Here is a 25,195-nt window from a genome sequence, read left to right on the forward strand (position 1 = left end):
AATATAGCTCCTTGAATTTTCCAGCCTTGACAAAGAAAGAAAGAATGTAATTCCATGTTGTCTTCAGTAAAATAGCAAGCAAGGATTCTCATCTTCTGGCCACTTGTTGTAGGACTGTGTCCTTATGTCCAGACAGGGGAGACAGACAATCAGAAAATGTCAAGAGGGACAGGTGTGAAGTGGGCTGTGAGTATAGTTTTTACACAGTTACATTTGATTTGTTTTTTGGGGGAAGCCATTTTTAGGGTGAATATCAATAAAGCATTGAGGTGTGTAGGCTGGAGAAACAAACTTGATGCATAAAAACACGCTTTGAGACATGGCCACAGTGCATGTGCAAGCACAAGTAAAATGCAAGGCATGACGCCTTTGGAAGACAGTTGTATTGATTAAAATAGGAGCTATCTGTTCCATCAGACCACTGTGAGATGGACGTCTGAAAAATGCCTTCGGTGTAGACATGATGTGAGAGACTAAACAGAATTGAGACAGGGTCCTTAGAACTGACTCAGGGCATAGCCACTCAAATTATCCATATTTACACAGCCCGTTTTTTAGGTTGGAAAACTAAAATAGTACAGCATTCAATACAAATGCAACCTGTGTTAACGGAGCAATTTTTCTGGACTCATGTTTATAAGAGCCAGGATTTACATGTGTAGAGAGAGAAGTCAGTTTCAAATTACACGACTGCTAAACAAGAAGACCAAATGGTGAGGTAAATAAGTAGCTGCAGTTATTATCTTGTGAAGGCTGATGCATATTTGCCTGGCAATATTTGGAAAATTCATTCCGGTCAATAAAGTTCGATGTTTATGTTTAATCTTATTGGGGTACAATACTATTAAAATGGTAATTTCTTCATAAAGCCTTTCTGGTATGGCATGTATACATGACATCATACAATTCTTTACCTTACTACAGACGCATCGATTTTTATTACCTGTCGTCTTCGGAGGCTAGCTGGACTGGTTGGAGAGGGGCTTGGAGACTTTCCAGAACGAGGTGTGGACAGCTGACTGCCTGCAGTGCCATTAGCTGTTTGTACAGGAGAAATGGAGACATCAACACAATGATTAAATACTATAGAATAAACCAAAACATACTTGTTACACACAGTGTATACATGTACTCCAATAAGAACACAGTGTGAAACTTAAGAACACAACATATGCCTTCATTTCTTTATGTTAAGACATAACGCGCATGCACACGTGTTTATCCTATTTTCTTGACATATTTGCCTTTATTGGAAAGTTACAGTGGAAAGAGACAAGAAATATGGGGAGAGTGAGCAGGGGAATGATGCAAAGTTGGGTCACTATGCACACACACTTACCTGAACCAGTAGATGAGGGAGATTTGCTCCTGCGGGACATACCGCCACCCCTTGGGGATGAAAGACTGTGCCCTGAAGGGAGCCGACCATATGATGCAGACTTTGCCACTCTGCACTCTGTAAAGAAAGACAGACATAAACATGTACACCTGCAACAGCAACATCTTTCCAGGTTGATAAATGGTTGCTGTGACAGTTTAAGGTTCTGTTATTGTTCCTTCTTGTAAACATCATTAATAAGGACCGTTTTCTCTTGGGCCTAAAATCAGAGCCGCAAACTGTGATGGCATTTTGACCTGCACACTCAACATACAAGCAACTAAATCCACAAATGAACAAAACTAGGTGAGTTAATGAAAGTAATGCTATGGTTTTTCATCTACACTCAGTGTCAAGCAAATCATACCAAATGGAGGTACAAATGCTGTATTTGAGCTGTATCACTGCTCTGCCAAGACTGCAACCCCTTGACATGGACAAATGAAAAGTGAAGAGGTGTAAGTGGAAGTAAGTGCATTAGCAACTTTTAATAGAGTGACCTGAAGCGGTAACATCAGAAGAAAGAATAGAGGTATGTGTAAACACTTGCAAGAAGCACAATGATAATCGTTCAATATGTTTACAACGTTCAGCATTTTCTTGTGCCACAAAGGAAAGTGGTAAAACAAAACGCAATATACAACATAAATACTAAGGAGTTGGCATGATGCTGTATTCACTGAGCAATTCAAATCAGAGCAGTACACTTACCACTTTCATCCAAGTTGAAGTCATCTTGATATCGGAACTTTTCAGGGCCACAAGCAAAAAATATATCATCGTCCCCAAAAAAGTCCTGAAGGCAGGTGACCTGGTAAAGATAACGTTTTTGTCAGCTTTAGTCCACAAACAAGCTTAATAAAGGAATCCTACCTGAGCACTACTAAGCATAATACTTTTTCCAAACAGAGTACCATTGTCTTAAAATACCTCACACATACTAAAATAGAAGAACAAAAAAATAAATAAGTCTTGAAAGCAGCATCGGTCTTGGTCACACATGTGCAAACTGACACTGTGCTGCTGAACTTTCAAGCTGATTTGGAGGAGAATCAGTATTTCAATGTGGGAAGGTACAGTATGTATAATAGTACAACAATGGCAACGTGGTGAACGTTGACTATACAAACTGACTGAATATTGACATTTACATGTGACATCAATCATGATAGAATAATGACAAGTTACATCTGTGCATTCAAAGGATACAGTGACTTTTGTAGTACCATTTACAGCATATGGATTATTATGGGTAATTGTGTCAGATCAAATGTTGTTAGGGGTAATTTCTGAGATTGAAAATGGAAAATAACATTTTTAAAAATTGAGAAAGCCAATGAATTGAAGATATAGGACAGCAGTTAAGCAGACACACAAATCACATACTCAAATTGTCCAGAATACGGAGGAATAATGAATGCTCCAGTGTGTATGGCATACGAATAATGGAATTAATTTCTCGTATTACTCTTGTAACAGCCTGCAGATGAATGTGTCTTAAGGGTGACTACTATGAAAAGCTCATTTTAAACCTGTTGGCACTCAGTGACAATGTCTGCCAATCATTAATAACTTTCGATCCCTGGTGGGAGAATAAGTTAATTGTCTTCTATTGTCATGGATTATTCAAGATAAAAATCATATTACACAATGTTTAACATACGTCATCCATTCAGGGGGCCGATCATGTCAGCACACAGTGGCAATGTTTCTCAACTGGAAGCATTTTCACACTCTACTAGATTTTTTTCATATCAAGAGAATTCTTGTTGAAATGACTTGGTTACCACATATTTGATGATCTCAATAATAACAAAATGTAAATTGCTACATTTTTGAAATAGACTGAGTGAATGCCTCGGTCGCGTTCATTAATCCAGATTCCCATTTCATTGACTGCAGTGACATACATGAATGCAGAAGACTCCTGATCTTCTCCTAAAAAAAGGCTGTTGGTGACTACAGCTGTGCACTAGAGAATGTAGAGCTCCTCTTTTCATTGTTTTCTACAGGATGGTGGACTTTGCAAAACAAAAATGTGACCCCATATTGACACCCCTACTTTAGTATCTAGTCTGTAAGATCACAGATAAAAACTGTGCTGCTGCACAACATCACATGTATTGTTGAGCAAGTGCTGGCAGCTTATTAACACAATGCTTGCTAAAGAGCAAACAAGAAGCAGCAGAAGCAGTGTTGTGCAATGTGTTTACTTCAAGTGGGTTTTCTCCATCAGCCTGGCAAGTAAGAAAGCTGAGCTGCATGTCAAATACAGCCTGCAGATTCCCACAGACATATAATTAAAAACAGATGAAATATATCAAATGAAGACTGGGAGAATGTTTTACAATAATTTCTCATAAGTGACTTTAAATGAGATACTGGATATGTGAGTGTGACGTTCTGCAAAAGGTCCAGTTGTAGTAGTGCCACCAGTAATAATTTAGATACAACTAACTGAAATTATAGATTAAGTATGAATGATAAATAATTCAGAGTGCTAAATGTTGGTATTTATTCATTATTAATTGTTTCATCATCAAGAAGCATATCAAGTTCAGCAGGAGTCTAAAATGATGATTAAAGTGCTGAGACACAGCAAAGAAAACCAGATGAGAAGCCAACACAGTCTCTCAAACCCACCATAATAAATGTCATCAGCCTTGTTATCATCCATCTTGGTAGTGGTGTAGCAACATTTTGGTTTCCACTAAGAAATGTTTAATGTACTAAGAAATGCACAATTTTAAATTAGGAGAATAAATTATACACTTTATCCTAAATATTGAAGTGTTGGCTTACTGACTGCACAAACAGACTGGTTTATCAGTATCTTGCCACCAAAGCACATTCAGACATCCAAAGGTCATTCAGTCACAAAATCTTAAAATAAACACTGAGCACAAAGGGGGGGCTTAACATTGCTTTTTTCACTGCAAATGCCCCACTAACATCCCCTGCCCCCAATTTCTCCTCCTCTTAAAAAAAGGACTGCAAGATCCCAAAGGGAGGAGCTGCACAGCTGTTGCCGAGGAGACCAAACAGAATCACAGCTTAGTTTGAGACAATGAAAGGGACATGGCTACTTTACCATCCACTGGCAGATTATATCTGGAGCTTCGAACTGTGCAAAATGCAGACAGTAATTACAATGTCACCATGTGCTGAGGTAAAAATGGAAAAACACAGAGCACCTTCTTACTGTGGCCTGAGTCCGAATCTGGCTTCAGTACTTTGGTAGGTGCCATCTCTTGTAACTCCCAATCTTAAATTACTTACTAAAAGTAAACGTGTCGTAACTTAAAGTTAAAATAAGCAATATTCAAAAGGCGTCAAAGCTACTGACGGAGAAAATATAGATTACTTTATCAGGAGGTCAGGAGTCAAAAGCAGTTAATGAAATTCTTCATATACTGTGCATTTTTAATATTTACCTTTTAAATAAGAGTCCAAGGAAAATAGAAACCTCAAACTCATGATGGAGGAGCATAACTGGGGTAATTGTGAATGTGATGCTTTATATTGATTATTTCTGGCTCAGTGACACAGCAGCTCCATTAGGTGTACCATCCGCCTAACACGCACGCACGCACGCACGCACGCACGCACGCACGCACGCACGCACGCACGCACGCACGCACGCACGCACGCACGCACGCACGCACGCACGCACGCACACACATACACACGGTTCAGAAGCATTCTGTGCAAATATTGATCGCCAGGTTTGTATCTATGGTTTCCACAAGCACAAGTGCTGCCTCTGACATTCAGTCCAGAAAAATCTCAATGGAAGGTATGCATGCTATAGAAGCTAATCAATGTGAGCCGCAGGAAAGATTATGTATTACACATTGAGAACAGAAATCTGCAATAAAACAACTATGCCTGTGGACAGGTGGAACTCTCCAGGTTGCTAAAGCTCCCTTTGAAGAGTAAGACTGAACAGAGCCGCCAGCCAGAATGAAGACTAAGCCTGACTTGTAGTTTTCAAATGGTTCTAGTCTCATTTTGCATTAGCTGCCTTTATTTTTAGTTTGTTGTACCAAGAATCAAATCAGGTCCACTGCAGAAATTTGTGACGCAACTGCAGTTCATCCAAAGCCAGATCACACCCACAACCTAACCACAAACCAACATGTCAAAAGTCTGTTATATCACAAGCAGATGATCATTTAGCTGGATTATCATTAGCTGAAAATAAAAACAATAAATAAATAACTGCAAATATGGTACCACTACACCATCGGAAACAAATGAACATATATCTTGCATAAATACAGCTCACAGTATTCATTTTAGGTGTTGTTAGGTTGATGCAGAATTCTACATTCAAGCAAAAACAGCAATGTCCACTTTAGTTGAAGCATAATTTGTAGGTTGTTAGACCAAAAATATAATAAAAAATAATCTTCTCTATTCCAAACACAATGGCACACTGAGCAAGTCACTGCTTTGTGTTTATCAGCCAAGTCACAGCAGTAGGTGAGAGCAAAGCCAGACAGTCTCCCAATCGCTTTCATCCTCATTTCTCCTCTTCAATTACAGAAAGATGCTTAAAAAAATAACAGGTTTTAAAAATGTCCCTCAGCAACAAAAATACCAGTTGACCGTGATTGTATTTTGTTTTACATTAAATAGCATTTCTTCTAGCAAGAAAAGCACAATTCATAGTGCTAAGGTTGCACCAAAAGACATTTTATTTTTGATAAATATTTTCAATACCATTTTTGTCAGGCTTTCTAAAACAAAAAAAAATCCCAATATTCCACTAACATCACTAAATTGTAGAAGAATGCCACTTAATCCTCATTTCAAGACAATTTCTGACAGAACACTTCATTTTGCAGTAAGCCACCATGCACTGTGCAGACATTACAGCTGTGGTATGAGCAGAGACCAAAAGAGATTAATTGTAGGCATTGAAGGCCAAACCAGGAAATGGCAGAGTCAAGGTCAACATGAAGAAATGAATTGGAAAACATTACTTTGGTTCTGCTCTGTGGCACATAGGGCACCATAAATCTCAGAACCACTTCCACTCTGCATCTAATTTCTAAAGCATGAATGGCCTATATAATCACATCTACTGACACATAATTTTAACATGGAGGATTAAGCCTCTGCTTTCATGCACTGATGTGAAGCCAAACAGTCCTCGGGTGGTTGTTGGCATCTATTTTCAACAAGAAGTGTTGACTAACACACTGAAAAGTTAGCAGCACCCATAATACAATTACAGTGCAGAGCCATATCCATTACAAAGGGGATGGGAATGCCATGTTGCAGGTCTCCATAGACCTACTCAGTCACCCTTTGCTCTATCTCACAAAAAACAACAGGGTCACAATAGGCCGAAAAATGTTTTCTTTCCTCAAAGGTAGTCTGTGGGTGCGGGTTTCTCATTACTCTGTTCTCTGTACCTTACAGTATGTTCTACTATTTTCAGCACGGATGATGTTTTATTAATATATATTCAACCACTCATTAAGGCTTAGTCCATCCCTCGAACATTAACTTGGTTGCGTCAATTTGGCCTAGTTAAACCTGACTTCATGGCAGAACACCATTATAGAGTGACTCGGCAGTATGGAGGGATCGCAGCCATCAAGCAGAGCCACCGTTAAGCACATCCACAAATAGGAACACAACCAGGAGTCCAAAATACATTTCTTAATTAACAACACATCATAAAAATCTGTTCATTACTTTTGCAGAAAACAAAACAAGAAGGATTTGACAGAATGATATCACAAAATAATAAGAAAAAAAATAAAATAAAAAAAAAAGACAATGCGACCGCAATTGTACTAATACGATAAACAAAATATGACAAACAGCTACACTTTTATAACTACATGTATATAGGGATAATCTGTTAGCCATGTATGAATTTTTTAATACACTGAATTTGAAAACAAACTTGCTAAATTTGTAATATTTGAATATCAACATATGGAATAATCAGCACTTAAGTATAATTTTATTTTCTCCTGATATTTTCTACATGTTCCTACTATCCCCTTTGCTGCTGTAACACTGCAAATTTCCTCACTGTCTCATAAATAAAAGCTTACCTTATCTTAATTATTTCAACTATCAGAAAATGTCTGTTTCAGGACCAAATGCACAAGCAGGTCATTTACCAAAGGTTAAACACCCATGAAAACAGGCCCTTTGATGCCAACGGGTGCTTATTTGGCCATCTGGAGGCACAACATGGCACAAAGTATAAAAAGCAGAGGAACTATGGCTCAGAGCTACATTACCAAGGACATACCACACCTTATATTACATCAAACCAGTGAAATAAAGAAACAATTAGTCGAACCAAAGAAAGAAATCTCAATTTCCCAATATCTCATAGTATACAGGGTGGGCATCTAACTTTCATCTATTGCAATTTTATGACCATCTTTGTTTTGCTTAACAAGCTCTATACCTAAAGTAATCTAGAGGATTTGTGAAGGCAGATTTGTTTGCTGGTGTGAAAATGCCCAAATGTTCCACAACATTACACAATGGGTCCGACCCTGAGATTATACATCAGCCATGTGCTCCATCTTGCTGCCATGTGTATAGTAAGGCTGATAGACCAAGCACTGCATCTGTGAGCCCTCTCACAATACACCTACAGTTCTGACATCACTACTGCACTGCTCTGCCGCAGAGGCTGTTCCTTAGCAACCAGCTCAGGAAACCATTTCACCATAGAAACTGTCACAAAAAATATTTTTTTTTTGTCATAACAATACTAATATAGCATGCACATGATAGAGTTTTTGAATATATTTATTCAGAGAGCTGACTATTCGTGTTTGATGTTCAGTGAATTCTTTCTGCAGTCACTATTACAATATGAGCCCTTAAAGCAAAGCATATCCCCATGACAGCTGTAGTTTCCAGACAAATGTTGATTCAAGTAGTGTAGTGCATGTGTAGACTAAGGTATACAGTAAGAATAAGGTTCTTGCACCAAGAACTATCAGTGTCAAATAATGTAAATAAAGACTACTGTGCAGAAACTTTGATTTAATCCATAGACATTGGGGGCCAAAAAGCACACAAGTAGCTTGTTATTTAAGTGTTAAGTCATCGATCATATTGCCTGTCCAGTAATAACACAGTAAGTGAATATATTTTTAATAGTGTGCTACTGTTGGTTGGAACATGAGATGAAGTCCTAGAAACCCACTTCTCATAATACATTTAGCAAATATTCCCAGCTGACTTTTAACCTACTGGGCTGCCTCCCTCTTTGGGTAAGGAAGCAATCTCAGAGACATGAATGAAGAACAGACCATCTCCAAGGTCAGCTGCAAAGTTCATTTTTGTCTAAACCATAGGCAAATGTGTCCCATCTACCTCATGTGGAATGTTGTGAATTACACAGTAAAGAGACAGTAACACAACCTGGAAGTCAGAATGACAGAATATTTAAAATCCAATCAGAGAACATGTAAAACCTAAGCAGCAGAATACATATCTCCACACCCACATTCATGATATCTAGGTATTGCACACAGTAGAGCTAACTCATTCACAAAGGCCATTCCACTCTCATTTCACTTTAGTCAACAAAAGCATCCTTCCATCTCTCCCACTTGTGAGCAATTAATGTTTAAGTGGTGGACGGAAATGCATAAGCTAATCGCACCCTCTCAGGTGTAGAGCACTTACAGTGGTTCTGCCTGGCTTCCTTCCTTGATTTTTAAATACAAACATTCAGTCTCAGTGCTTTAGCTTGAATTAAGAATACAGTATACATCAGACTGTGAAACAGGGTAACAATTTAATTTCAATGAATTGAATTTACTTTTTCAGCAACGTAGCTTGCCACACAAATGTGCAGCCAGCTCGCCAATTGCAAGGACAACCAACAGTTACATAAGACTGAATTTAATATAAATCTAGCACATTACACAACTTCAATAAACTTTAAGTGTTTGCCACTAACTGGTTCCTGAAAGGCACAGTTGTGTGTTGTATGGGACTCCTGAGATGTATGTTTGCTTATCTTTGAGTAACGACAGCACTGAAAGTCAGTAAACAGCTTATGCTGTTGCTATGAGACGAATTTCCCAAGACAAAATCTATCCCCTTACAATGAAAGCTTTTTGGTTATGTTTTAGACTCCCAACATCACTGGATAATTTGAATGTTCCTCTTATACTGCACTTGGCAACATGGTTTTACCAAAACTAGAAGACTTATAAATGAGCACACGTGAGTTTCACAAAATCACCACTTTGAATGATAATTTAACACCTACCGGTTTGCCGTCAACAGTATATAGTCTTTTGACGACTCCAGAGTCCAGCTTAATGGCATCTGTGATGTCAGTCATGACTTGCTCAAAGGAGTGTGCGGTCTTCTTGTTGAGCAAGACCCGTACGGCCTTGCGAGGCTTAACTCCACTGCGGACAATTGTCACCAATTTGGGCCTAATGAAGTCCTTGTTCTCCCTGGTTTCTGGGGATCCAGCCTTAGCACTGCCAAGGGAAGAAGGATCACGGACAGACACAGCAGTCCGAGCACCAACTGACCAGTTGGGATTTACATTCTTTGTGTAGTCCAGCATCTTGTAGGGTTCTATGGATGCACAAACATAGCTCTCTCCTGCAGAAAATCAAGACACATTGACAGATTTTCTATCAGACCCGCGCTGTATAAAAAAAGCAAAGATCACAATATGCTGCAACACCAGCTATCTATACTATTTAAGACTGAGGACTTTGTATATTTAGTTTTAATTATGCTTTGGCTATTCTGGTGGCATTAGTGACATATGATCTTGTATTATTTAACATAAAAATATGCAGGCCAAAATAACAAGTACGCAGGAACACTGCTCACCTTCCACCAGCTGGTCCATGCTAGTAATTCTTGTCGTCCCATCAATAGTATATATGGTCCGCACCCCTTGGGGCAAGTTGACATTGTCTGACAGAGATCTTGTGAGGTCAGCCAGGAGTGCTTCAATGGACCTAAATCTCTCCTGAGAAATGGCATACACAATCCCTTTGAAGTAACGGTCCCCATTGCGGTAGAAACGAATCTTCTTGGCCTTCTTTTCTGAGCTCAGTGCTTGGAGTGTCCTGGTTCTGTACAGGCTGCAGTGAGCGCTATGAGTGGGACTGGGGAGCCCATTCCCCCTTGAGCCCCTTCGGGTGTATCTCTGTGCCTTGTCCCGTTCATCAAAGTGCTCCAGCTCCATGACTGCTATTACACTCTAAATAATACAAGGAGAATGCTTACAATTTGAATAAGCTCTTTAACTTGCACATGCATGTTTAATTAGAGCAATTATCTTCTGTCAGTCTAATTGCTTTTACACCTGATACAGCACTGACACACGCTTTGATGCTGCAACTGCTGCTCATAAACACATTATGAAGTAACATGTCACACCCATTTCATGCTCCATGCCGTGTCTCAATACAATCTTAGAAAATTTACATTTATTTGCAATGCATAGTACAACATTAACAACATATGCCTGTTTGGGGATCTCGCATAAGCTTATTGAAAGGTAAGCATCAAAAATATACATAAAAAGAAAAAACGACAAGGAACCGGATTCTTGGTATCGGTGCAGTCTCCCTTACCTTTGAGGTGAGGACAGATGCAATCAAACGCGTTTCTATAGGCGGGACGTGTCTCAGATAATCTTTTATTTGTTTGATGCCTCGGATGAACCATGCGTCCCTTTGTTGCCCCTGTGATGCTGCTCTGCCTCCCTGCCGTGTGTCTACTCTGCTGTGTGCTCACATGCGGATTGGAGGCAGGGCTGTAGCCGGTGTCCTCCACCCTCCCCTACTCCTCTTTCATTGCAGTGATTTACCGGACCGCTCTGGTGTCAGTCTTGCGCGTGCACGGTTCCGCGCACTCACAAGCAGAGAGATAAATGAGATGCGCGTTCACGTTCAAGTTGTCCTGCTTGAATAATCCCGCAGATTTTTGTCATATTTATGTCTTAATAGAAAGTCAAAAATAAGACTTGTTCGCTAATTAATTGAAATAAAAGAAAAAGGGTTGAACTAGCTTGAGGCTATCGTTGCTGGTAAGCTAGCGGGTGTGCGTCACCATGGCAACAGGACGGGAGCGCTACGAACTAGCTAGCACTAACTGAAACTACAGCAGGTGAAACACACATTTTAAAATACAGTGAAACATTAACTGATTTCCAGTTTTCATGTGTGTTAACTCACCTTTTCCACCGATGTTGAACAAAGATGTAGCCAGCTAATTGCCATTTCGCAGCTAAGTAAGCTAACGTTAGCCTACAGCTTTAAACATCACCAGGGGGTTGTTGACATCCACGTCATGTATCTTTTTTCTTTTCTTTTTTTTTTTTTTTTTTAGCTTGAATTAAACTCCAAACACAGATTGAAGAGCAGACCGCATTTACTGCTAGGTATGGAGCTACTAATGCACTGCACATTTGGTGTTGCTGTGTTCTGTGACCTCACACAGGTGTAGGTAATATTTGTGATTAATTGGTTCAGTGCGAAAAGCATGTGAGAGGCGGAAGGACGCCTTCTACACAGATCTTAATAAGCACCACTTAAGTATGAGGAGAAGACCACCTAATGGGTAATTTGCACATTTTTATATCAGATCTTCACTGCAGGCTGTCATGCTTCCACGGGTCGACATGCATAAATAAATAGAGAAGAAAGTGTCGGGCACAGCCTTTAACTTTTATGGTTATCAGCATTTTTTGTGTTTGCTCAACCAGATGCCAACAATTACATTATTATGGGGCTTGTGTCCAACTGCCTTGCTGAAGGCGCAACTTTGTTACCTTTAGTTAGTTTGCTGATCACGTTAATCCAACTTAAGGGTCTTAAATTAATTGGACAAACTTGTGACTCCTTGAAAATTTGACTTACTTTTCTTGCTACAAAGAATTTTTACACATTTCTTGAAATATTATTGTAACGTTATGCTGTTTTTTTTCTCTCTGTTTGTTCCTCCATTGCATGAACTAGAACTACTACATTTTAAACCTTGGATGGATAGATGTTCCTAGTCATTCTCTTATAGGTTTTCATTGAATATTTGGAATTTGGTTGTAACCTGGGCCTTTTTTTAAATAGACAAACCTGGGAGCAAATCACTCCAATCATATGACACGTCAGCACTTGAGCAGTAAGAAGAGGGGCATTTTAAAAAAAAATCCACACTTTAATATGCAAATGAGATGTTTTGAATCAAAATTGTGTGTTGTGAGGATTCAGGGATGTGCTTCTGTTCAGACTGAAGGATGAATTAAAAGCTGACCCCACTAAAGGAAAGTGCTGCCCCTTTTCTGCACAGAGAAGTTAGCCTGAGACTTCTCTTCATTCTCCCAATGAGCAGACACTAAGGTTAGACTTTGTCAAAATTCTTTACATGGGGAATTTTGTATATAATCATATTATTGGGTGTGTCCTTATCCTAATTTTGGGATTGATTAGTTGAGTGGTGACACTAATAATCTGTGGCTCATTTGCTGTACACATTTAGATAATCTTATGCAATCGTTTTTATGGGTTCCCAGGGTCCAAATCAGAACATTGTGTCAACGTTTGTGTGATCTTCTGCCCTTTGTCGATGGTCAGTTAGACCCAGCAACCACACTGGAGCTCACTGTGAAGTATATAAGCTACCTGATGGAGAGTCTGCCGCCAGATATTCTGTATAATGTAGGTCTAATGCATTCTGATGGCAACACTAAGCGTAAAACTCACGCAGTGATCACTTTAAGGACTAATGATGTCTTGTTTTTCTACAGGTCAATCTAGCAGTTAAGAAGAAAGTGTGCAGTTTGCGGAAAAACAAATCACAGAAGAAAAGGTACAGACAGTCCTAGCCATGGACTTATACCCTAAGTTAATATTTATGTTTTTTTAAATCAAGTTTTAAATCGCAAGAGTGTTAAGCTGTTTTTTTTTCCTCACAGAAAGACAATCAGGCTAAAGAGAAATATCATACAGAGAACAAAGCAAGTCAAGAAGTCTAATAAGGGTATTGTTTACTGTTTTTACATTCATTTATCTCTTGGTGCAGTGTGAGTTTGTTAACATAATATTTCATGTCAAATTACGTCTCAGGAAGGAGCACTCAGCAGATCTGTAAACAAGTAAATCAGCCAACTATCACAGTAACCTATCCTCTGACGATGAATCTAGTGCTTCCTCAAGCTGACAGCCTGACCACAGTGCATGCTCCACCAATATTGTTGGACAAATCGACCGTTCCCCGGGGACAGATGCTGCCAGTCTGCCAGGATCAATTTCTCTCTGCCTCGTTTAAGTTTGTGGAAAATAACTGGATAAACCAAGCCTCTGCATTTACCAACGCCGCTTCATGTGCTTTCACGTCATCAGCGATCAGCCACACTTCTTTACCACAGATGGGACAAGACCCGTCTTCAAGCCATATATTATGGGATGTCACTTCTAGCCAAGTGGATCCTGTGGCTTACCCATCAATTAATTCTGGTCCAACTTACAGCCCACCTGAACAGAGTGTTGCAACAAATTTCATCATACCTTCGGTAGTGGACAGTCCAACTGATTCACCTCTGCTTGGCCCAACTGACAGCGTTTCAGTAGAAGATTTTATAAACGAACTATTCACCCCACCATCAGTATTTCAAAGTGCAACTTCTGATGACCTAACCCCTGAAAACGGATCTCATCCAGCATTAGAAGCTCTATGTGATCCAACACTTGTCCAGCAGAGCGATCTCTGCAGCAGTAGCTCTTTGGCTGACGGTCAGTGTGACCTGGTCAGTCCCTTTTGGATGGATTTGCTTTTGGATAGCAGTGATAACTTTTTCTTCCCTGATGCTAATCTTGTAGACCTTGTGCTTTCAGGGTCCACCTAACTATGTGGTTTTACTTAATGAAACTATTAATGACGTGCTAAATAATGCAGCATATCTGCAGTTTTGAAATGCCAACGATTACAGAAATAGATGTGTGTGTGTATATATATATATAAAAAAGATTTTTTTTTTGGATTACATCTCATATTTGAATGACCTAGTTTAGCATTGTTGTAATTTGATTGGGTTTACACACAGTAGGTTAGAATGCATTGCAATACATGCATATTGTAAGCAAAGAGAAATAAATACAGATAAAATATTTAGCTCATATCAACAGTGCAAGGTCTATTTGCAGCTTAGTATGCAGACCTCATTTAAATGCATTTTTTTTTTAATCATTTCCATCTAATTTAGTTCAAGTCCATGCAGATCCTCCTTCTCAAAATGTTAGAGGGCTTTTCAAAGTATTAAAAGCACATATTTAATTTTTCAGCAAAACAGTGGAAGGATTGTTTGATTTCTGATCAGTCATGTATTTTCATGTATTTTCCATGGGACAATTTTAAAAGCATACATTTCATAAATATTTGTGTTCCACAAATGGGAAATCATTGGAAGATTGCTATTTTGTCTTGCAATTAAAATATTTTGTTGAATTCAGTTCAGAATAATAAATGTATATAACCAATGTTTATCTTGGATACAAATTGTAAAAGCCTACATTTACTTGGTGCTTTTTTTTTTTTTTTTTTAAATATGTAATGTTAATCTCCTCAGACACACCAGAGCTATTCAAGGGGCAGGCCTGACCATCAAGACCAGTCGGGGTTCAGTGTATTTCACAAATCACACTGGACATGAAGACAGGCAAAGGCTCAAACTGAACCCTGTAACTGGGGCAACTTGTTGGACTTAATGAGCAATAGTTTTGATTAAATGTGTGGCAAAAAAAAAAAATGTATTTGCCCCTTAAAAATAAGTTATCTAGAAATGTTTTGAAATATGATTTTCTCAGATTAAAACATTTAACTCTGAGCTTAATTTGAGTAACCAGTGATTTATCCAACCCTGGTTGCATAAGAATTGAACAAATAATTTTGATGACCCATTTTCTCTATTTTTCATCTAGAATAAAGGACATTACAGAACTAACCTAGACTCTTGAAATATTATTGTAATTAACGTGGTTTAAAACACCCAGCCACTAGATGGAGGTATTAGGATTACAATGTGTTAGAACTGAGTTTGTTGTAGAATAAAAATGAAAACCTACTTTCTTCCTGCTTAAATCCATCCAGCTCCAATGTGCTTCATACGGTGCAAAATATACTCGTGACCCCAAAAAATGTTTAATTTTGTCTCTCTTTATTCAAGATCAGTATTTCAGTAGGGAAAGAAATCTCAGTGCTCAACTAGAGATAATTTATAAGCCATCTGAAAATTATAATTACCTGTTGACTTCAAAAAAAAAAAAAAAAACACAAACCGGATCACTCAAAGTTTAAACAAAGTTAGCATCACACTTCAAAATTCTCATCTTGTTAAAAGTTGTTTCACGCATCACAGTGAAGAAATCTAGATTTTTGTGAAATACTATAAACAACATTTTGAAAATATGTCACTATAAGTGAACCGGAGTACATTAGACAGCACTGCAGATTGTAGCAGCTGGACACAAACATTTTCAGTATTTTCAGTTACAGTTTCACACTTGTCATATTTGGAGTTGAGACGTGTTCTATACTGAAAATCTAACAAAAATCCATTACAAACCATGAACAAGTTTTACAGCGTTAAGTTTACAAAATATTAGATTTTTGCATCATCATTCGATATGTGTAGGCACAATCAGCAGTAGTGATTACTTGACAGTTAAAACACCACAGCAAAAGACAGTATAGCTGATAATTTGTCTGAAACGTTGGTGAATTATATGACAGTGATACTGATACACACGTTTTTTCACCATTCATTTAATGTTATCATACCAGGGAAAACACACAGATGTTTCATGAAGATTATGAAAGACTCCTGCATCTACTCGAGAACAATTTAATGCTTTAATACAAACGGTGTTAAACTGCTACTTTCCAAGTTAAGTGATACTACCTGAATATTATATTGTATATCAATATATTGTATAAATTAATTTTTTGGTTTGAGTTATATAATCTCCTGTCGGTTAACATTTAGGTCCATCTACCTTATATTAAAAAACATTAAAGTGCTTACGAGCTGTATCAAACTACAGGATATGTATATAGCAGTATTTATCTAGTAAATATAGAGTATGCTTTATAAATAATTACTCTTAAATATAGATTTATTTCATAGAAAATACAAATTATCTTTTAAGGCATTGCTGAGAAAGTGAGGCAGGACTCGACGAGCTATTTATCCAACTTCTGCACCTGCTTCCCGTTCTCTGGTTTTTCCTGAAGCTTGTAGTCTTCCAAAATGGCCTGTGCTGTGTGCTTGCCAGTCCTTTTCACCACAGCTTTGATCCCCAGGTTGTCAATATTGAAGGCAGTGAGACCGACATTGATGGCAGAATTGACGGCGTGGTCTGTGGCTTGTCCGGCTGCAGCCCCGTACCTTCATGAGTCAGATTGGGGGAGAGGTCACAACAAGAGGCGGGAGACAGAGGATTTGGGGAGAATTAATTAATATGCAGTGCAAGGATTGCAAAGATGCCATGCAGAATGAGAATTACAATGTGAGGATTAAACCCATGCATGTGCACAACCTGGAGTACAGACATTTCTGACCTTCAGAATCTGATTTTGATATTTTATCTCCATAAAATTCAATTTAGGAGCCAATTTAAACATATTTGCTTTTGGTTGATTTAGTTTTTAAAAATGCAAGGGTAAATTAAGGTTTCTTGTAGATACCCAAATTCCGGTAATTTCCAGTTTTCTATAATAAGGTCCTGCTTATTGATTGAGAATGATTGAGCAAATTAATATCATCACACTGTATATAAAATAATAATTTAGAACTTTACAGAAATCAGTAGTCAGCTCTGTTGTCTACATATTTGATCATCATTGGAACATGTAGCAGCAGTCCATAGAATAAGGGATTATGTTAAAGTCAGGCAGGACAGAGACATTGTCAACTGTTAAATCTCCATTAGAGACACTTTTAGAAATAAGTGAAGCAGCACCCTAATGTGAATTAGCACACAGGCAAGGGAAGGAAACTGGTACAGCACACAATTCAAGAATGCTGTGCGAGAGCAAAGTCATTACAAAAGAGGTGCTCTTGTCATATTTGTGATTAGTGGTGGGAAGAGTTAAAAAGCGGTGCACAATTAGAATGAATTACACTTCTTCTCATTACGTGGGTCAAAGGTGGTCTGTAGACCCCTAAATCTGCAAAGCAAATCGAAGAGGAATGTAAGTGAGAGCACATTTGGTTTTGCTTTGTATAATGAAAGAAGTCATTTGCAACAAACACATCAAACCTGTCTAGCAAGCAGTGTGTTGCAAAAAAAATTAATAGCTGTGCATTCAAGCAAGTGATAGTGGTCAGACAACAATTTAACACAGACGGGAAAACTTACTTATGTTTTATGGTGGTTACTGTCTCTGTTGCTACACTTGTAGTTATGTCCTTTGCTGCTGCTTCCAAACCAGTCCACATGGTTGCAAAACCTGGGCAGATATGTTGTGTGTTAGGTGCATTTTAACACACCTTACTCTTAGAGAATCTAAAACGTGGGTTCAGTTTACCTTGCACTCCACTGGCAGCTACCACCATGGCTCCATCTATGTTTGAACGCCCATCCTTGTCTTTCTTCATAGACTCTGGGATCAGCTTGCCTCCATGTTTTTTCACGTGTGGAGCTAGCTCTCGACCCACACAGCCAGCGACAGCACACACCCCATCCACTGCAGTAACACAGCATTACTCAATTAGACGTCCACTGCCAAATAACCAACACAAGGTCACATAAAACAGCTGACTGAGGATGTCTTCGTCACCTAGAAATTGGCTGACTTTGACGGCTCCTCCCGTCGCCTGCTTGGCAACATGGAGGCCTTTGGTGACTGTGGGGCTGACTTGGGCGGGTTTGTCCTCCGGGGTGATGTGTTCTCTGAGTTTAGATGCTCCTTTGTGAATGGCCTTGCCTGTGTACTCGGCTCCTTTAACCAGACCCCAGCTTAACCAGGACGCACCTGAAAGGATCACACCAGGTGAGTCACTCTAGACTGCTGAGCTATATTCATGAATAAATCCAAATGAATCACTAACAAACTAGCACAAGGCTATTAAAGTCTAAAGACACAATGTGGCCTCACCCGTCAGGATCCCACTTGCCACTTTTTCACTCCATTCGGGCAGAGGTTTTTCCTCCTCTGTCTCTGCCGGTGCAGTCTCCTCTGGTGTAACGATAGACACCTTCTGGCTGAGATTAATGGTTTCTGCAGCTTCATCTGGAGCCTGATCATACAGACACATTAGTTAGCTACTTTAAGATAAAGAAAATGTGGGCTGAAAATAAGAATTACTCATCTATCACTTTATGCACGTTGTACACATTTCCCTTCAAATGTTTGTCTCAAAGTAACCCTCCCCAAAGCACACAATACCTCCTTTCATTCTGTGCTGCTCGTTACAATGCTCTATTTGTTAGCCCCAAACAGTCTGAAATGTCACTGTGCAGCTGAAAACCTCAAACCGTCTACTTGTTCAAAAGTGAAATTACACAAAAGTGCTTACTTTCTGACTGGATATCACGTCCATCAGTGAAGATGATTAGCCTGACTGTATTCATCAAAAATGACCTTGTCTGTCATCACTCTGAAGTAGCGTCTCTACCTGCATCATGACTGAACTGGCACTTGCACTTGTCTTTCCACCGAAGCTCTAAGTGCTGCAGATAAGAGCATTATAACTGATTAATTCTCCTCACCTGCCTGTGTCAAATCCCCACAATGCTGAGGCAGGGGTAACTTTGGGAAGGGTGCCAGATCAGAAGTAAGCACCAGCAAGAGTTTCATGCCAGGCCAGGTTTACCATTGGTTAATGAAAACTTTTGAAATCCTTTCAGTCTGCAACCTTAAAGTACTGTGTTAGCAGCAACTACATATTTAATACTTGCACTGTTTTCTATGCTTGTAGAATTTGTTTGCGATCATCAACTTGAAAAAGCGTGGAGAATGTTTGGGGATTTTGCACCAGTGTGGCACACGTGTTTTTTCAGGCGGCGCTTTCAACTCAATTTCAACACAGGACATCTAAACACAAAAGTATCTTTATGTGAGGGCAAATTCATTTAGGTGGCTACTCAAATAGATTATTAGCAACTGAAGCCAGCTTTAAAGCATGAATAATATTCAACAGTCGGACATGTGATCATTAGAGAAATTGCAAAATGAGGATGAAACCACTTCCACATCCCTAAAAAACTACAAACAGTCCACAGTGCTCCAACTTCACAGTTTCATTTACTTACAATAGCTCTCTGTGTTCTCTGTTGGCACAAGAGGATTTGCCAAAAGGTAATGTGTAACCATTCACTGGTGACTTCAAATACTTACTTTGAATAGTGATAACAAACTCACAGGCCATTATATCAGGTGAACGTGTGGGATCTAATGCAATCCAATACAACAGCTCTGCCATCAATTCTACTTTTGCAAAGCTTATATGTTTTCAGTTCTTGCTGATGTTGCCAAAAAGGAAGAATTCTACTTTATATTTATTATTAAGATCAGAAAGGGTGGTGGTTTTGTGCTGGACTGCATTACATTTAGGTGATCTGAATATTTTGTCCCGATGTATCTCCATAAAACTGAAAATGCAGAGGTTTTGTAAAAGTAGAATTTATGGCAGGTGTACCTAATAAAGGGGTCAGGGAGGGCATATTTCAGAGAATACCTTCTCTGAGCATTTGATCAGGGAGAAAAAAACACTGGCTGCACATGACCTGTATTATTGATATGTGCCAAACAGCTATAACATTAAAAAGTCAATAATATTGATTATCTCGTTACAGTGCAACGTTCTGCAGGGAAACAGTGGCTCCTGGCCTACATGTGGAGGCATTTTGACATATGCCACCCATCTAAACACTGTTGCCGACTTAGCAGCCCCTCTCAACATCAGAGACATGGTTTTAATGTTGTGTTTCACAGGTGTATATGCAAAGACCATTGGAATATCATGCCAGGCTGTCGCAGATCTGGCTAACACTAACCTGAACCCTCAGATCTGTCATCTGGGACAACAACTCCTTAAACAGCTCTCTGTCTGCAGCAGGAAGCTCAGAGGACAGCACCACACCCACATAGTAGCCTGGAGCTGGTGCCATCATGTCCGGAAACATGAACACACCAGTGTTGCACAGCAGCACTGGAGAGTCCATGGCCATTAGAGGATACAGCCAGTCGCACACCTGTCAGGAAAAACATGAAGAGAAAATATGATTAAAAATAGGTGGATGTGTGATGTCATGACTATGGGTGTATTTTCTACAAATGTTCTGATTTATAAATATTGTTCCTTAATTTTTAGAATAGGCAATGACTAGTACATTTATCTAGAAGTTAAATATGAGAGGGAGAAGAAAGAGATCAGCCAAGAAATGCTGGTTTTCAAGTGATCTGATTAGTGCAACACAGAGAACCATCTTAGAGAAGACAACCCAGAGGACACTGTTGTCCTCTGACTGCTGCATGTCTAACAAGATTATAGGACATAACAGTGTAAGCAGGGTTTATGTAATTACTTGCGCTCATGTGAATCCCTGACGTCACCCATTGGCAACAGCACCTGGGAAATTCCCCAATGAGGAGTCAAATCTCAAGTCTCATGACTCTCTAATGTCAATAAAGACAGCAGGTCAAAGTATTGTCGACACCAAAAATGATGAAAACTGGACGTACTGGAAAAGTCAGATAAGGTCTTGACAGTCTCTTAACAAGAGCCCAAGCTGATACATTTACATAGCTTCAATTATTTTCTTAACTTACCACTGCTTGTAATGTTTACGCATAACCTCCATATTTACAAAGGAGATTAGTGTTTCCATGAACTGACAAGCTGTGCACTGGCTGGGGACAAATTAAATTTACATGTTGTTTGAGTTGTTTCTGTGCTTTTCGACTCAAGTTTTATTTTATTGTTCCTTTTCATTGACTAAATGACTGCTGGGTAGAAAAAATTGAGAGATATCTCAAACTAATCTGCTGTTTTTGGAGCAACAAAGATTCATGTGTCATAAGACAAATTTAGCTTCTCGTAGTGCAGAATACTGTCAAAGTGTCTGCCCATCTGTAACTCAGACTGTCCCTTCATTGATACTTTTTAAAGGTAAACTTTGTTGACTTTACATCCTTACCAAAGCCTGATGTCATAGACTGTAAAATTCTAACTTTAATGAGATGCATTTAATGCATCACTACCAAAAGCAGAACCCTTCCAGAGTCATCACAACAGAATGATACACTAGTTGATTAATGCAGTCTATTAACAGCATAGTTCACATTACTACCAAGATGTTATAAACGTTCCGGCTCAGAGTAGAAATAATGGAGGACAACAGTTGCAATAATTAGTTGATTCACTGTTCACTACTGAAGTCACTGTCAAGTATTTTGGCAATCAGTTTAAGTACATTTTTAAGAAAAAGAGGCAACAATTTCTGATTCCTGCTTCTTAAATTTGAAGATTTTCTTGTCTTTTTCGGGCCCTTGAACACAAATATATTTTCCAATTAGAGAGTTGAAAAACCATGCTGGTCACAGTCGGTGTTTCTGTGTTGCAATACATTATCTTAGGGCTGCAAATGTTTATAATCATTTCCTGTAATAAAAACCACGACTCATCACTGAGGTACCATCCTGTTCCCACTTTGAGCCAGACCTGATCCCTGTCTGGGATTCCACGGGGGGTGACATCACAGCTATAAACCCAGTGGGATTAGGGCATGAGGTAAGCAGCGCTCACATGATCATGTCCATTATAAAGATCATTAACAAGCCTATCTCCTCCCACTGATGACTCACGGTCCAAGAGAGCCTGATGAGCTGTGCAAACATCTTACAAAATCAGGTGAAAGGCCACAAAACAACTAAAAGGAGCCGGTGACACTGCAGTGATGACATCTCACTTGCACTTATTGCATCAAACAGGCGAGTATGGCTTATCTGTTCCCTTCAAGCTGAAGTTTTTTTTTTTTTTATCTTACCTGAAGAAATGCTGGCGGCCGAGTGGTTTCTCTGTCAGAGGGATTGCTGGTAAACTTCACCAGCCGCAGGTAGCCCGGGTATGATGGGGCGCTCACCTGCCCTTCAGGTGTGACATAAAATATCTGCACACCATGAGGAATGTACAGCATCTCCTCTCCATCTTCACCCACACTCTGAAGAGATGGTGTCGAGTTAGATGTGCGACTGTAGAACTCATCCCCCACCAATGACATCTCCCCTGACTCTGTCCCATATGAGATGGATAGATGGCCATCAGCTGCCTGAGGAGAGTAAGCTGGAGGCTGTTCCGTTGGAACCACAGGGGAGAGACCACTTCCTGCAGGCCTGCCTCCCACAGCTCCAGCCAGCTGGCCATTAGCAGAAAGCTGGTTTATTGGAAGTGGCCTCTCTGCCTTCTCTTTGGTTTGTAGATTTGGGTAGAGACCTTGTGCAGACATGTCTGGAGCACTGGGTGCAGACGGCAGGTCAGAGCTGGTCTCCAGTATGGCGAGGCGGGTGGTGATGTTGTTCAGTGTCTCCTGCATCTTCTCCTGCATCTGTCTGGCTGATTCCCACGAGCCACCGACACACTCATCCCCCTGCGAAGGCACACTGATGGCCCTGAGAAGGTGCTGTCGTCCTCGCTTATAGAGCTCCATGGCCTGCGTCTTGTCTCCAGCTTCGTCTGCTGTGAGTCCTTTATTGAGGCACTCAAAGGCCCTCTCGTAGCCATCTTTGATCACTTGGAGTCTGGCGTTATCAAATGCATCTTGTTTGGCTTTCTCCATTCCTTCTGAAACAAGACTTGCAATTAGCACAACTGATTAAAAGCTACATTCAAAACATTAATCTTACAGCACTAATAAGGAAAGAAATAACACAAGTAGAGCACTGATTGGCATTTTAAAAACCTGAATGTGACACACTTCTTATTACTTTGCAAACAGGCCACAGGTTATCTTATCTTCACTTTACTGCTGACTTTACTTCTTCCTCAGACTCACCTTATCCACACTCAGAAGTCATTTAAACCACTCATGAAAAACAGCACATGTAACTGAGCTGTACGGTCTCCATGAATGTTAACTTGGCTGCTTGATTTTAGTTGTGCGTTAGTTTATCTGTAGTAAAAACGGGGTCGCTACAGCAAGCGGGTTATAAAACAGGCTAAAACAAGCTAATCCCCAACAACAACCAACATTCCTGCTCACACAACTTCAGCTGTTGTGCCATAAAGTCACAACAGTAAGAACAGAAGCATAAAAACAACACTGACAAGTAGGTTGACGTATCGTTAGTTAGCATTAGCAGCTCCGTTATTAGCTAACGGTGCCTTCGCTTACCCCAATGAGCGACAAATTCCGAAGACCAGCGTCAGTTGGTTCTCCGCTAACTAACGTCTGTCTGAGCTGTCGAGTAGAGCTAACTTTAATTATCAACCACCTTCCTGAATAAAGTGTGCTACGCCAGCAGGTGACTCCTGAATGTGGACTAATGATATTACTACACATCACAGCGTCGACCTTTCAAAGTTAAAGTTCGGCGACTGGACGAACAGGCGCATGGACACTTGGTGCAGCAACACTTTGTGTTTTATATTGAAAGTCTTGACCGGAAATACGTCTGTGTACGGTCTGAAACCGGATGTAGTAGTACGCTCCCGTTTAATAACTTCACTATTTCTGCTGTTCGTCAGTCATATATAATATAAAGCAATATAATGTAATGAAGATAACTTTATGTCTATGGCGCCGTTCAAACTTGAAGTTACAAGGTGCCTTACAAAAGAAAGCAGCAAAGCACATTCAAACGATGACACAATTTACAAACACACTCACACACACACACACACACACACACACACACACACACACACACACACACACACACACACACACACACACACACTAAAAAACAATAACAATAAAACATTATAAAAGAAAATGTAAAACAATACAGACACGACAAGCTGCACAAGTGTTTTGTTTTTTGTTACAGATTTTTAAACAGACGCCTGCTGTGTTTTGACGGGTGGCCCAAACATGAAAAATATTTTTTAAATACTTAATAAAACCTTTTATACTGAACATGGAACACACACATATATATATAAATATATTTTCGTAAATATAATATAATATAATATAATATAATATAATATAATATAATATAATATAATATAATATAATATAATATAATATAATATATCACATATCACAAATGCAATATTTATGAATGACAATATCACATATCACAAGTGCAATATGAATGTCAGTGCAATTCATGCCATGTGCAATTTTGTTCTTATATTGTGTGTGTGTGTGTGTGTGTGTGTGTGTGTGTGTGTGTGTGTTTTAGGTGTTTTTTGCTCATGTTTTTTTTTAGGTGTGTTGTGCTCTTAAGTTGCATATGTTTTTTAAGGTATGTTATATAGACTATTTTTAATGCTGCTATTCGGAGAGTACTAAACCGATTTTCATTATTTTTCTGTAACAGTAACAATAAAGATCTGTTCTATTCTATTCGATTATATTCTATTCTACTTTTCTATATAAAACTAAAGGTGACTGTAGTTGTAGAATCTGGTATTTTAATGCCATCTGCTGGTCATAATAAGAAACTGCAACAGCTCAAAATTTTGTTTAATGAAAGTCAACGTAGCAGACTATGTTTACAAACGGCGAAGGATTATCCTTCCGAATTTTTCTGTGGATATAATATAGAGCCGTAATAATAACACCAATTAATAATCGGTGGCCATTAGAAACATCAGTGAGAGTTAACTATATGCAATAT

The 25,195-nt window shown here is 39.2% G+C and overlaps 3 protein-coding genes across 12 annotated transcripts in view; 1 reads left to right on the top strand and 2 right to left on the bottom strand.

The window, feature by feature from the left end:
- Nucleotides 1-11,781, bottom strand: part of LOC111563678 (serine/threonine-protein kinase DCLK1-like) — a 29,421-nt gene extending 17,640 nt beyond the window's left edge. For 4 of the 5 annotated variants that reach the window (XM_023262876.3, XM_023262874.3, XM_023262873.3 and 1 more), the window contains exons 1-6: nt 11,590-11,781; nt 10,235-10,610; nt 9,651-9,997; nt 2,090-2,189; nt 1,340-1,456; nt 944-1,038 (exon numbers count right to left, since the gene is read on the bottom strand). In XM_023262876.3, the coding sequence (XP_023118644.2) occupies nt 944-1,038; nt 1,340-1,456; nt 2,090-2,189; nt 9,651-9,997; nt 10,235-10,610; nt 11,590-11,634 (1,080 nt within the window). In that variant the 5' untranslated portion in view covers nt 11,635-11,781. Of the gene's footprint in view, nt 1-943; nt 1,039-1,339; nt 1,457-2,089; nt 2,190-9,650; nt 9,998-10,234; nt 10,611-10,986; nt 11,206-11,589 lie in introns of those variants that run through there. The other variant, XM_023262875.3, reaches the window with a different exon arrangement.
- A 90-nt stretch (nt 11,782-11,871) lies between these two features.
- Nucleotides 11,872-15,308, top strand: LOC111563686 (uncharacterized). Of its 2 annotated transcripts, none has more exons than XR_008602258.1 (6): nt 11,872-11,974; nt 12,640-12,750; nt 12,924-13,068; nt 13,158-13,219; nt 13,326-13,390; nt 14,976-15,308. XR_008602258.1 is itself a non-coding variant. In XM_023262893.2 (6 exons), exons 3-6 carry the CDS (start codon nt 13,036-13,038, stop codon nt 14,253-14,255), a joined length of 939 nt encoding a protein of 312 aa, XP_023118661.2. In that variant the 5' UTR covers nt 11,872-11,974; nt 12,640-12,750; nt 12,924-13,035; the 3' UTR covers nt 14,256-14,947. The 2 variants fall into 2 exon arrangements, 1 of the variants encoding a protein (XP_023118661.2); XM_023262893.2 differs by lacking the exon at nt 14,976-15,308 and adding an exon at nt 13,477-14,947.
- A 243-nt stretch (nt 15,309-15,551) lies between these two features.
- spartb (spartin b) lies at nt 15,552-23,920 on the bottom strand. 5 transcript variants are annotated; one of them, XM_023262883.3, is made up of 9 exons: nt 23,743-23,920; nt 22,399-23,192; nt 20,407-20,604; nt 18,506-18,647; nt 18,188-18,382; nt 17,936-18,094; nt 17,767-17,857; nt 17,544-17,575; nt 15,552-16,793 (listed from the first exon to the last, which is right to left on the bottom strand). In XM_023262883.3, exons 2-9 carry the CDS (start codon nt 23,185-23,187, stop codon nt 16,687-16,689), a joined length of 1,713 nt encoding a protein of 570 aa, XP_023118651.2. In that variant the 5' UTR covers nt 23,188-23,192; nt 23,743-23,920; the 3' UTR covers nt 15,552-16,686. The 5 variants fall into 5 exon arrangements, with proteins under 5 accessions (XP_023118651.2, XP_054868128.1, XP_023118650.2 ...); XM_055012153.1 differs by having other exon boundaries at nt 17,529-17,575; XM_023262882.3 differs by lacking the exon at nt 17,544-17,575 and having other exon boundaries at nt 22,399-23,189; nt 23,743-23,918.
- Nucleotides 23,921-25,195: the final 1,275 nt, after the last annotated feature.

This window comes from Amphiprion ocellaris, chromosome 7 (genome assembly GCF_022539595.1).
Source record: "Amphiprion ocellaris isolate individual 3 ecotype Okinawa chromosome 7, ASM2253959v1, whole genome shotgun sequence".
Lineage (NCBI taxonomy): Eukaryota > Metazoa > Chordata > Actinopteri > Pomacentridae > Amphiprion > Amphiprion ocellaris.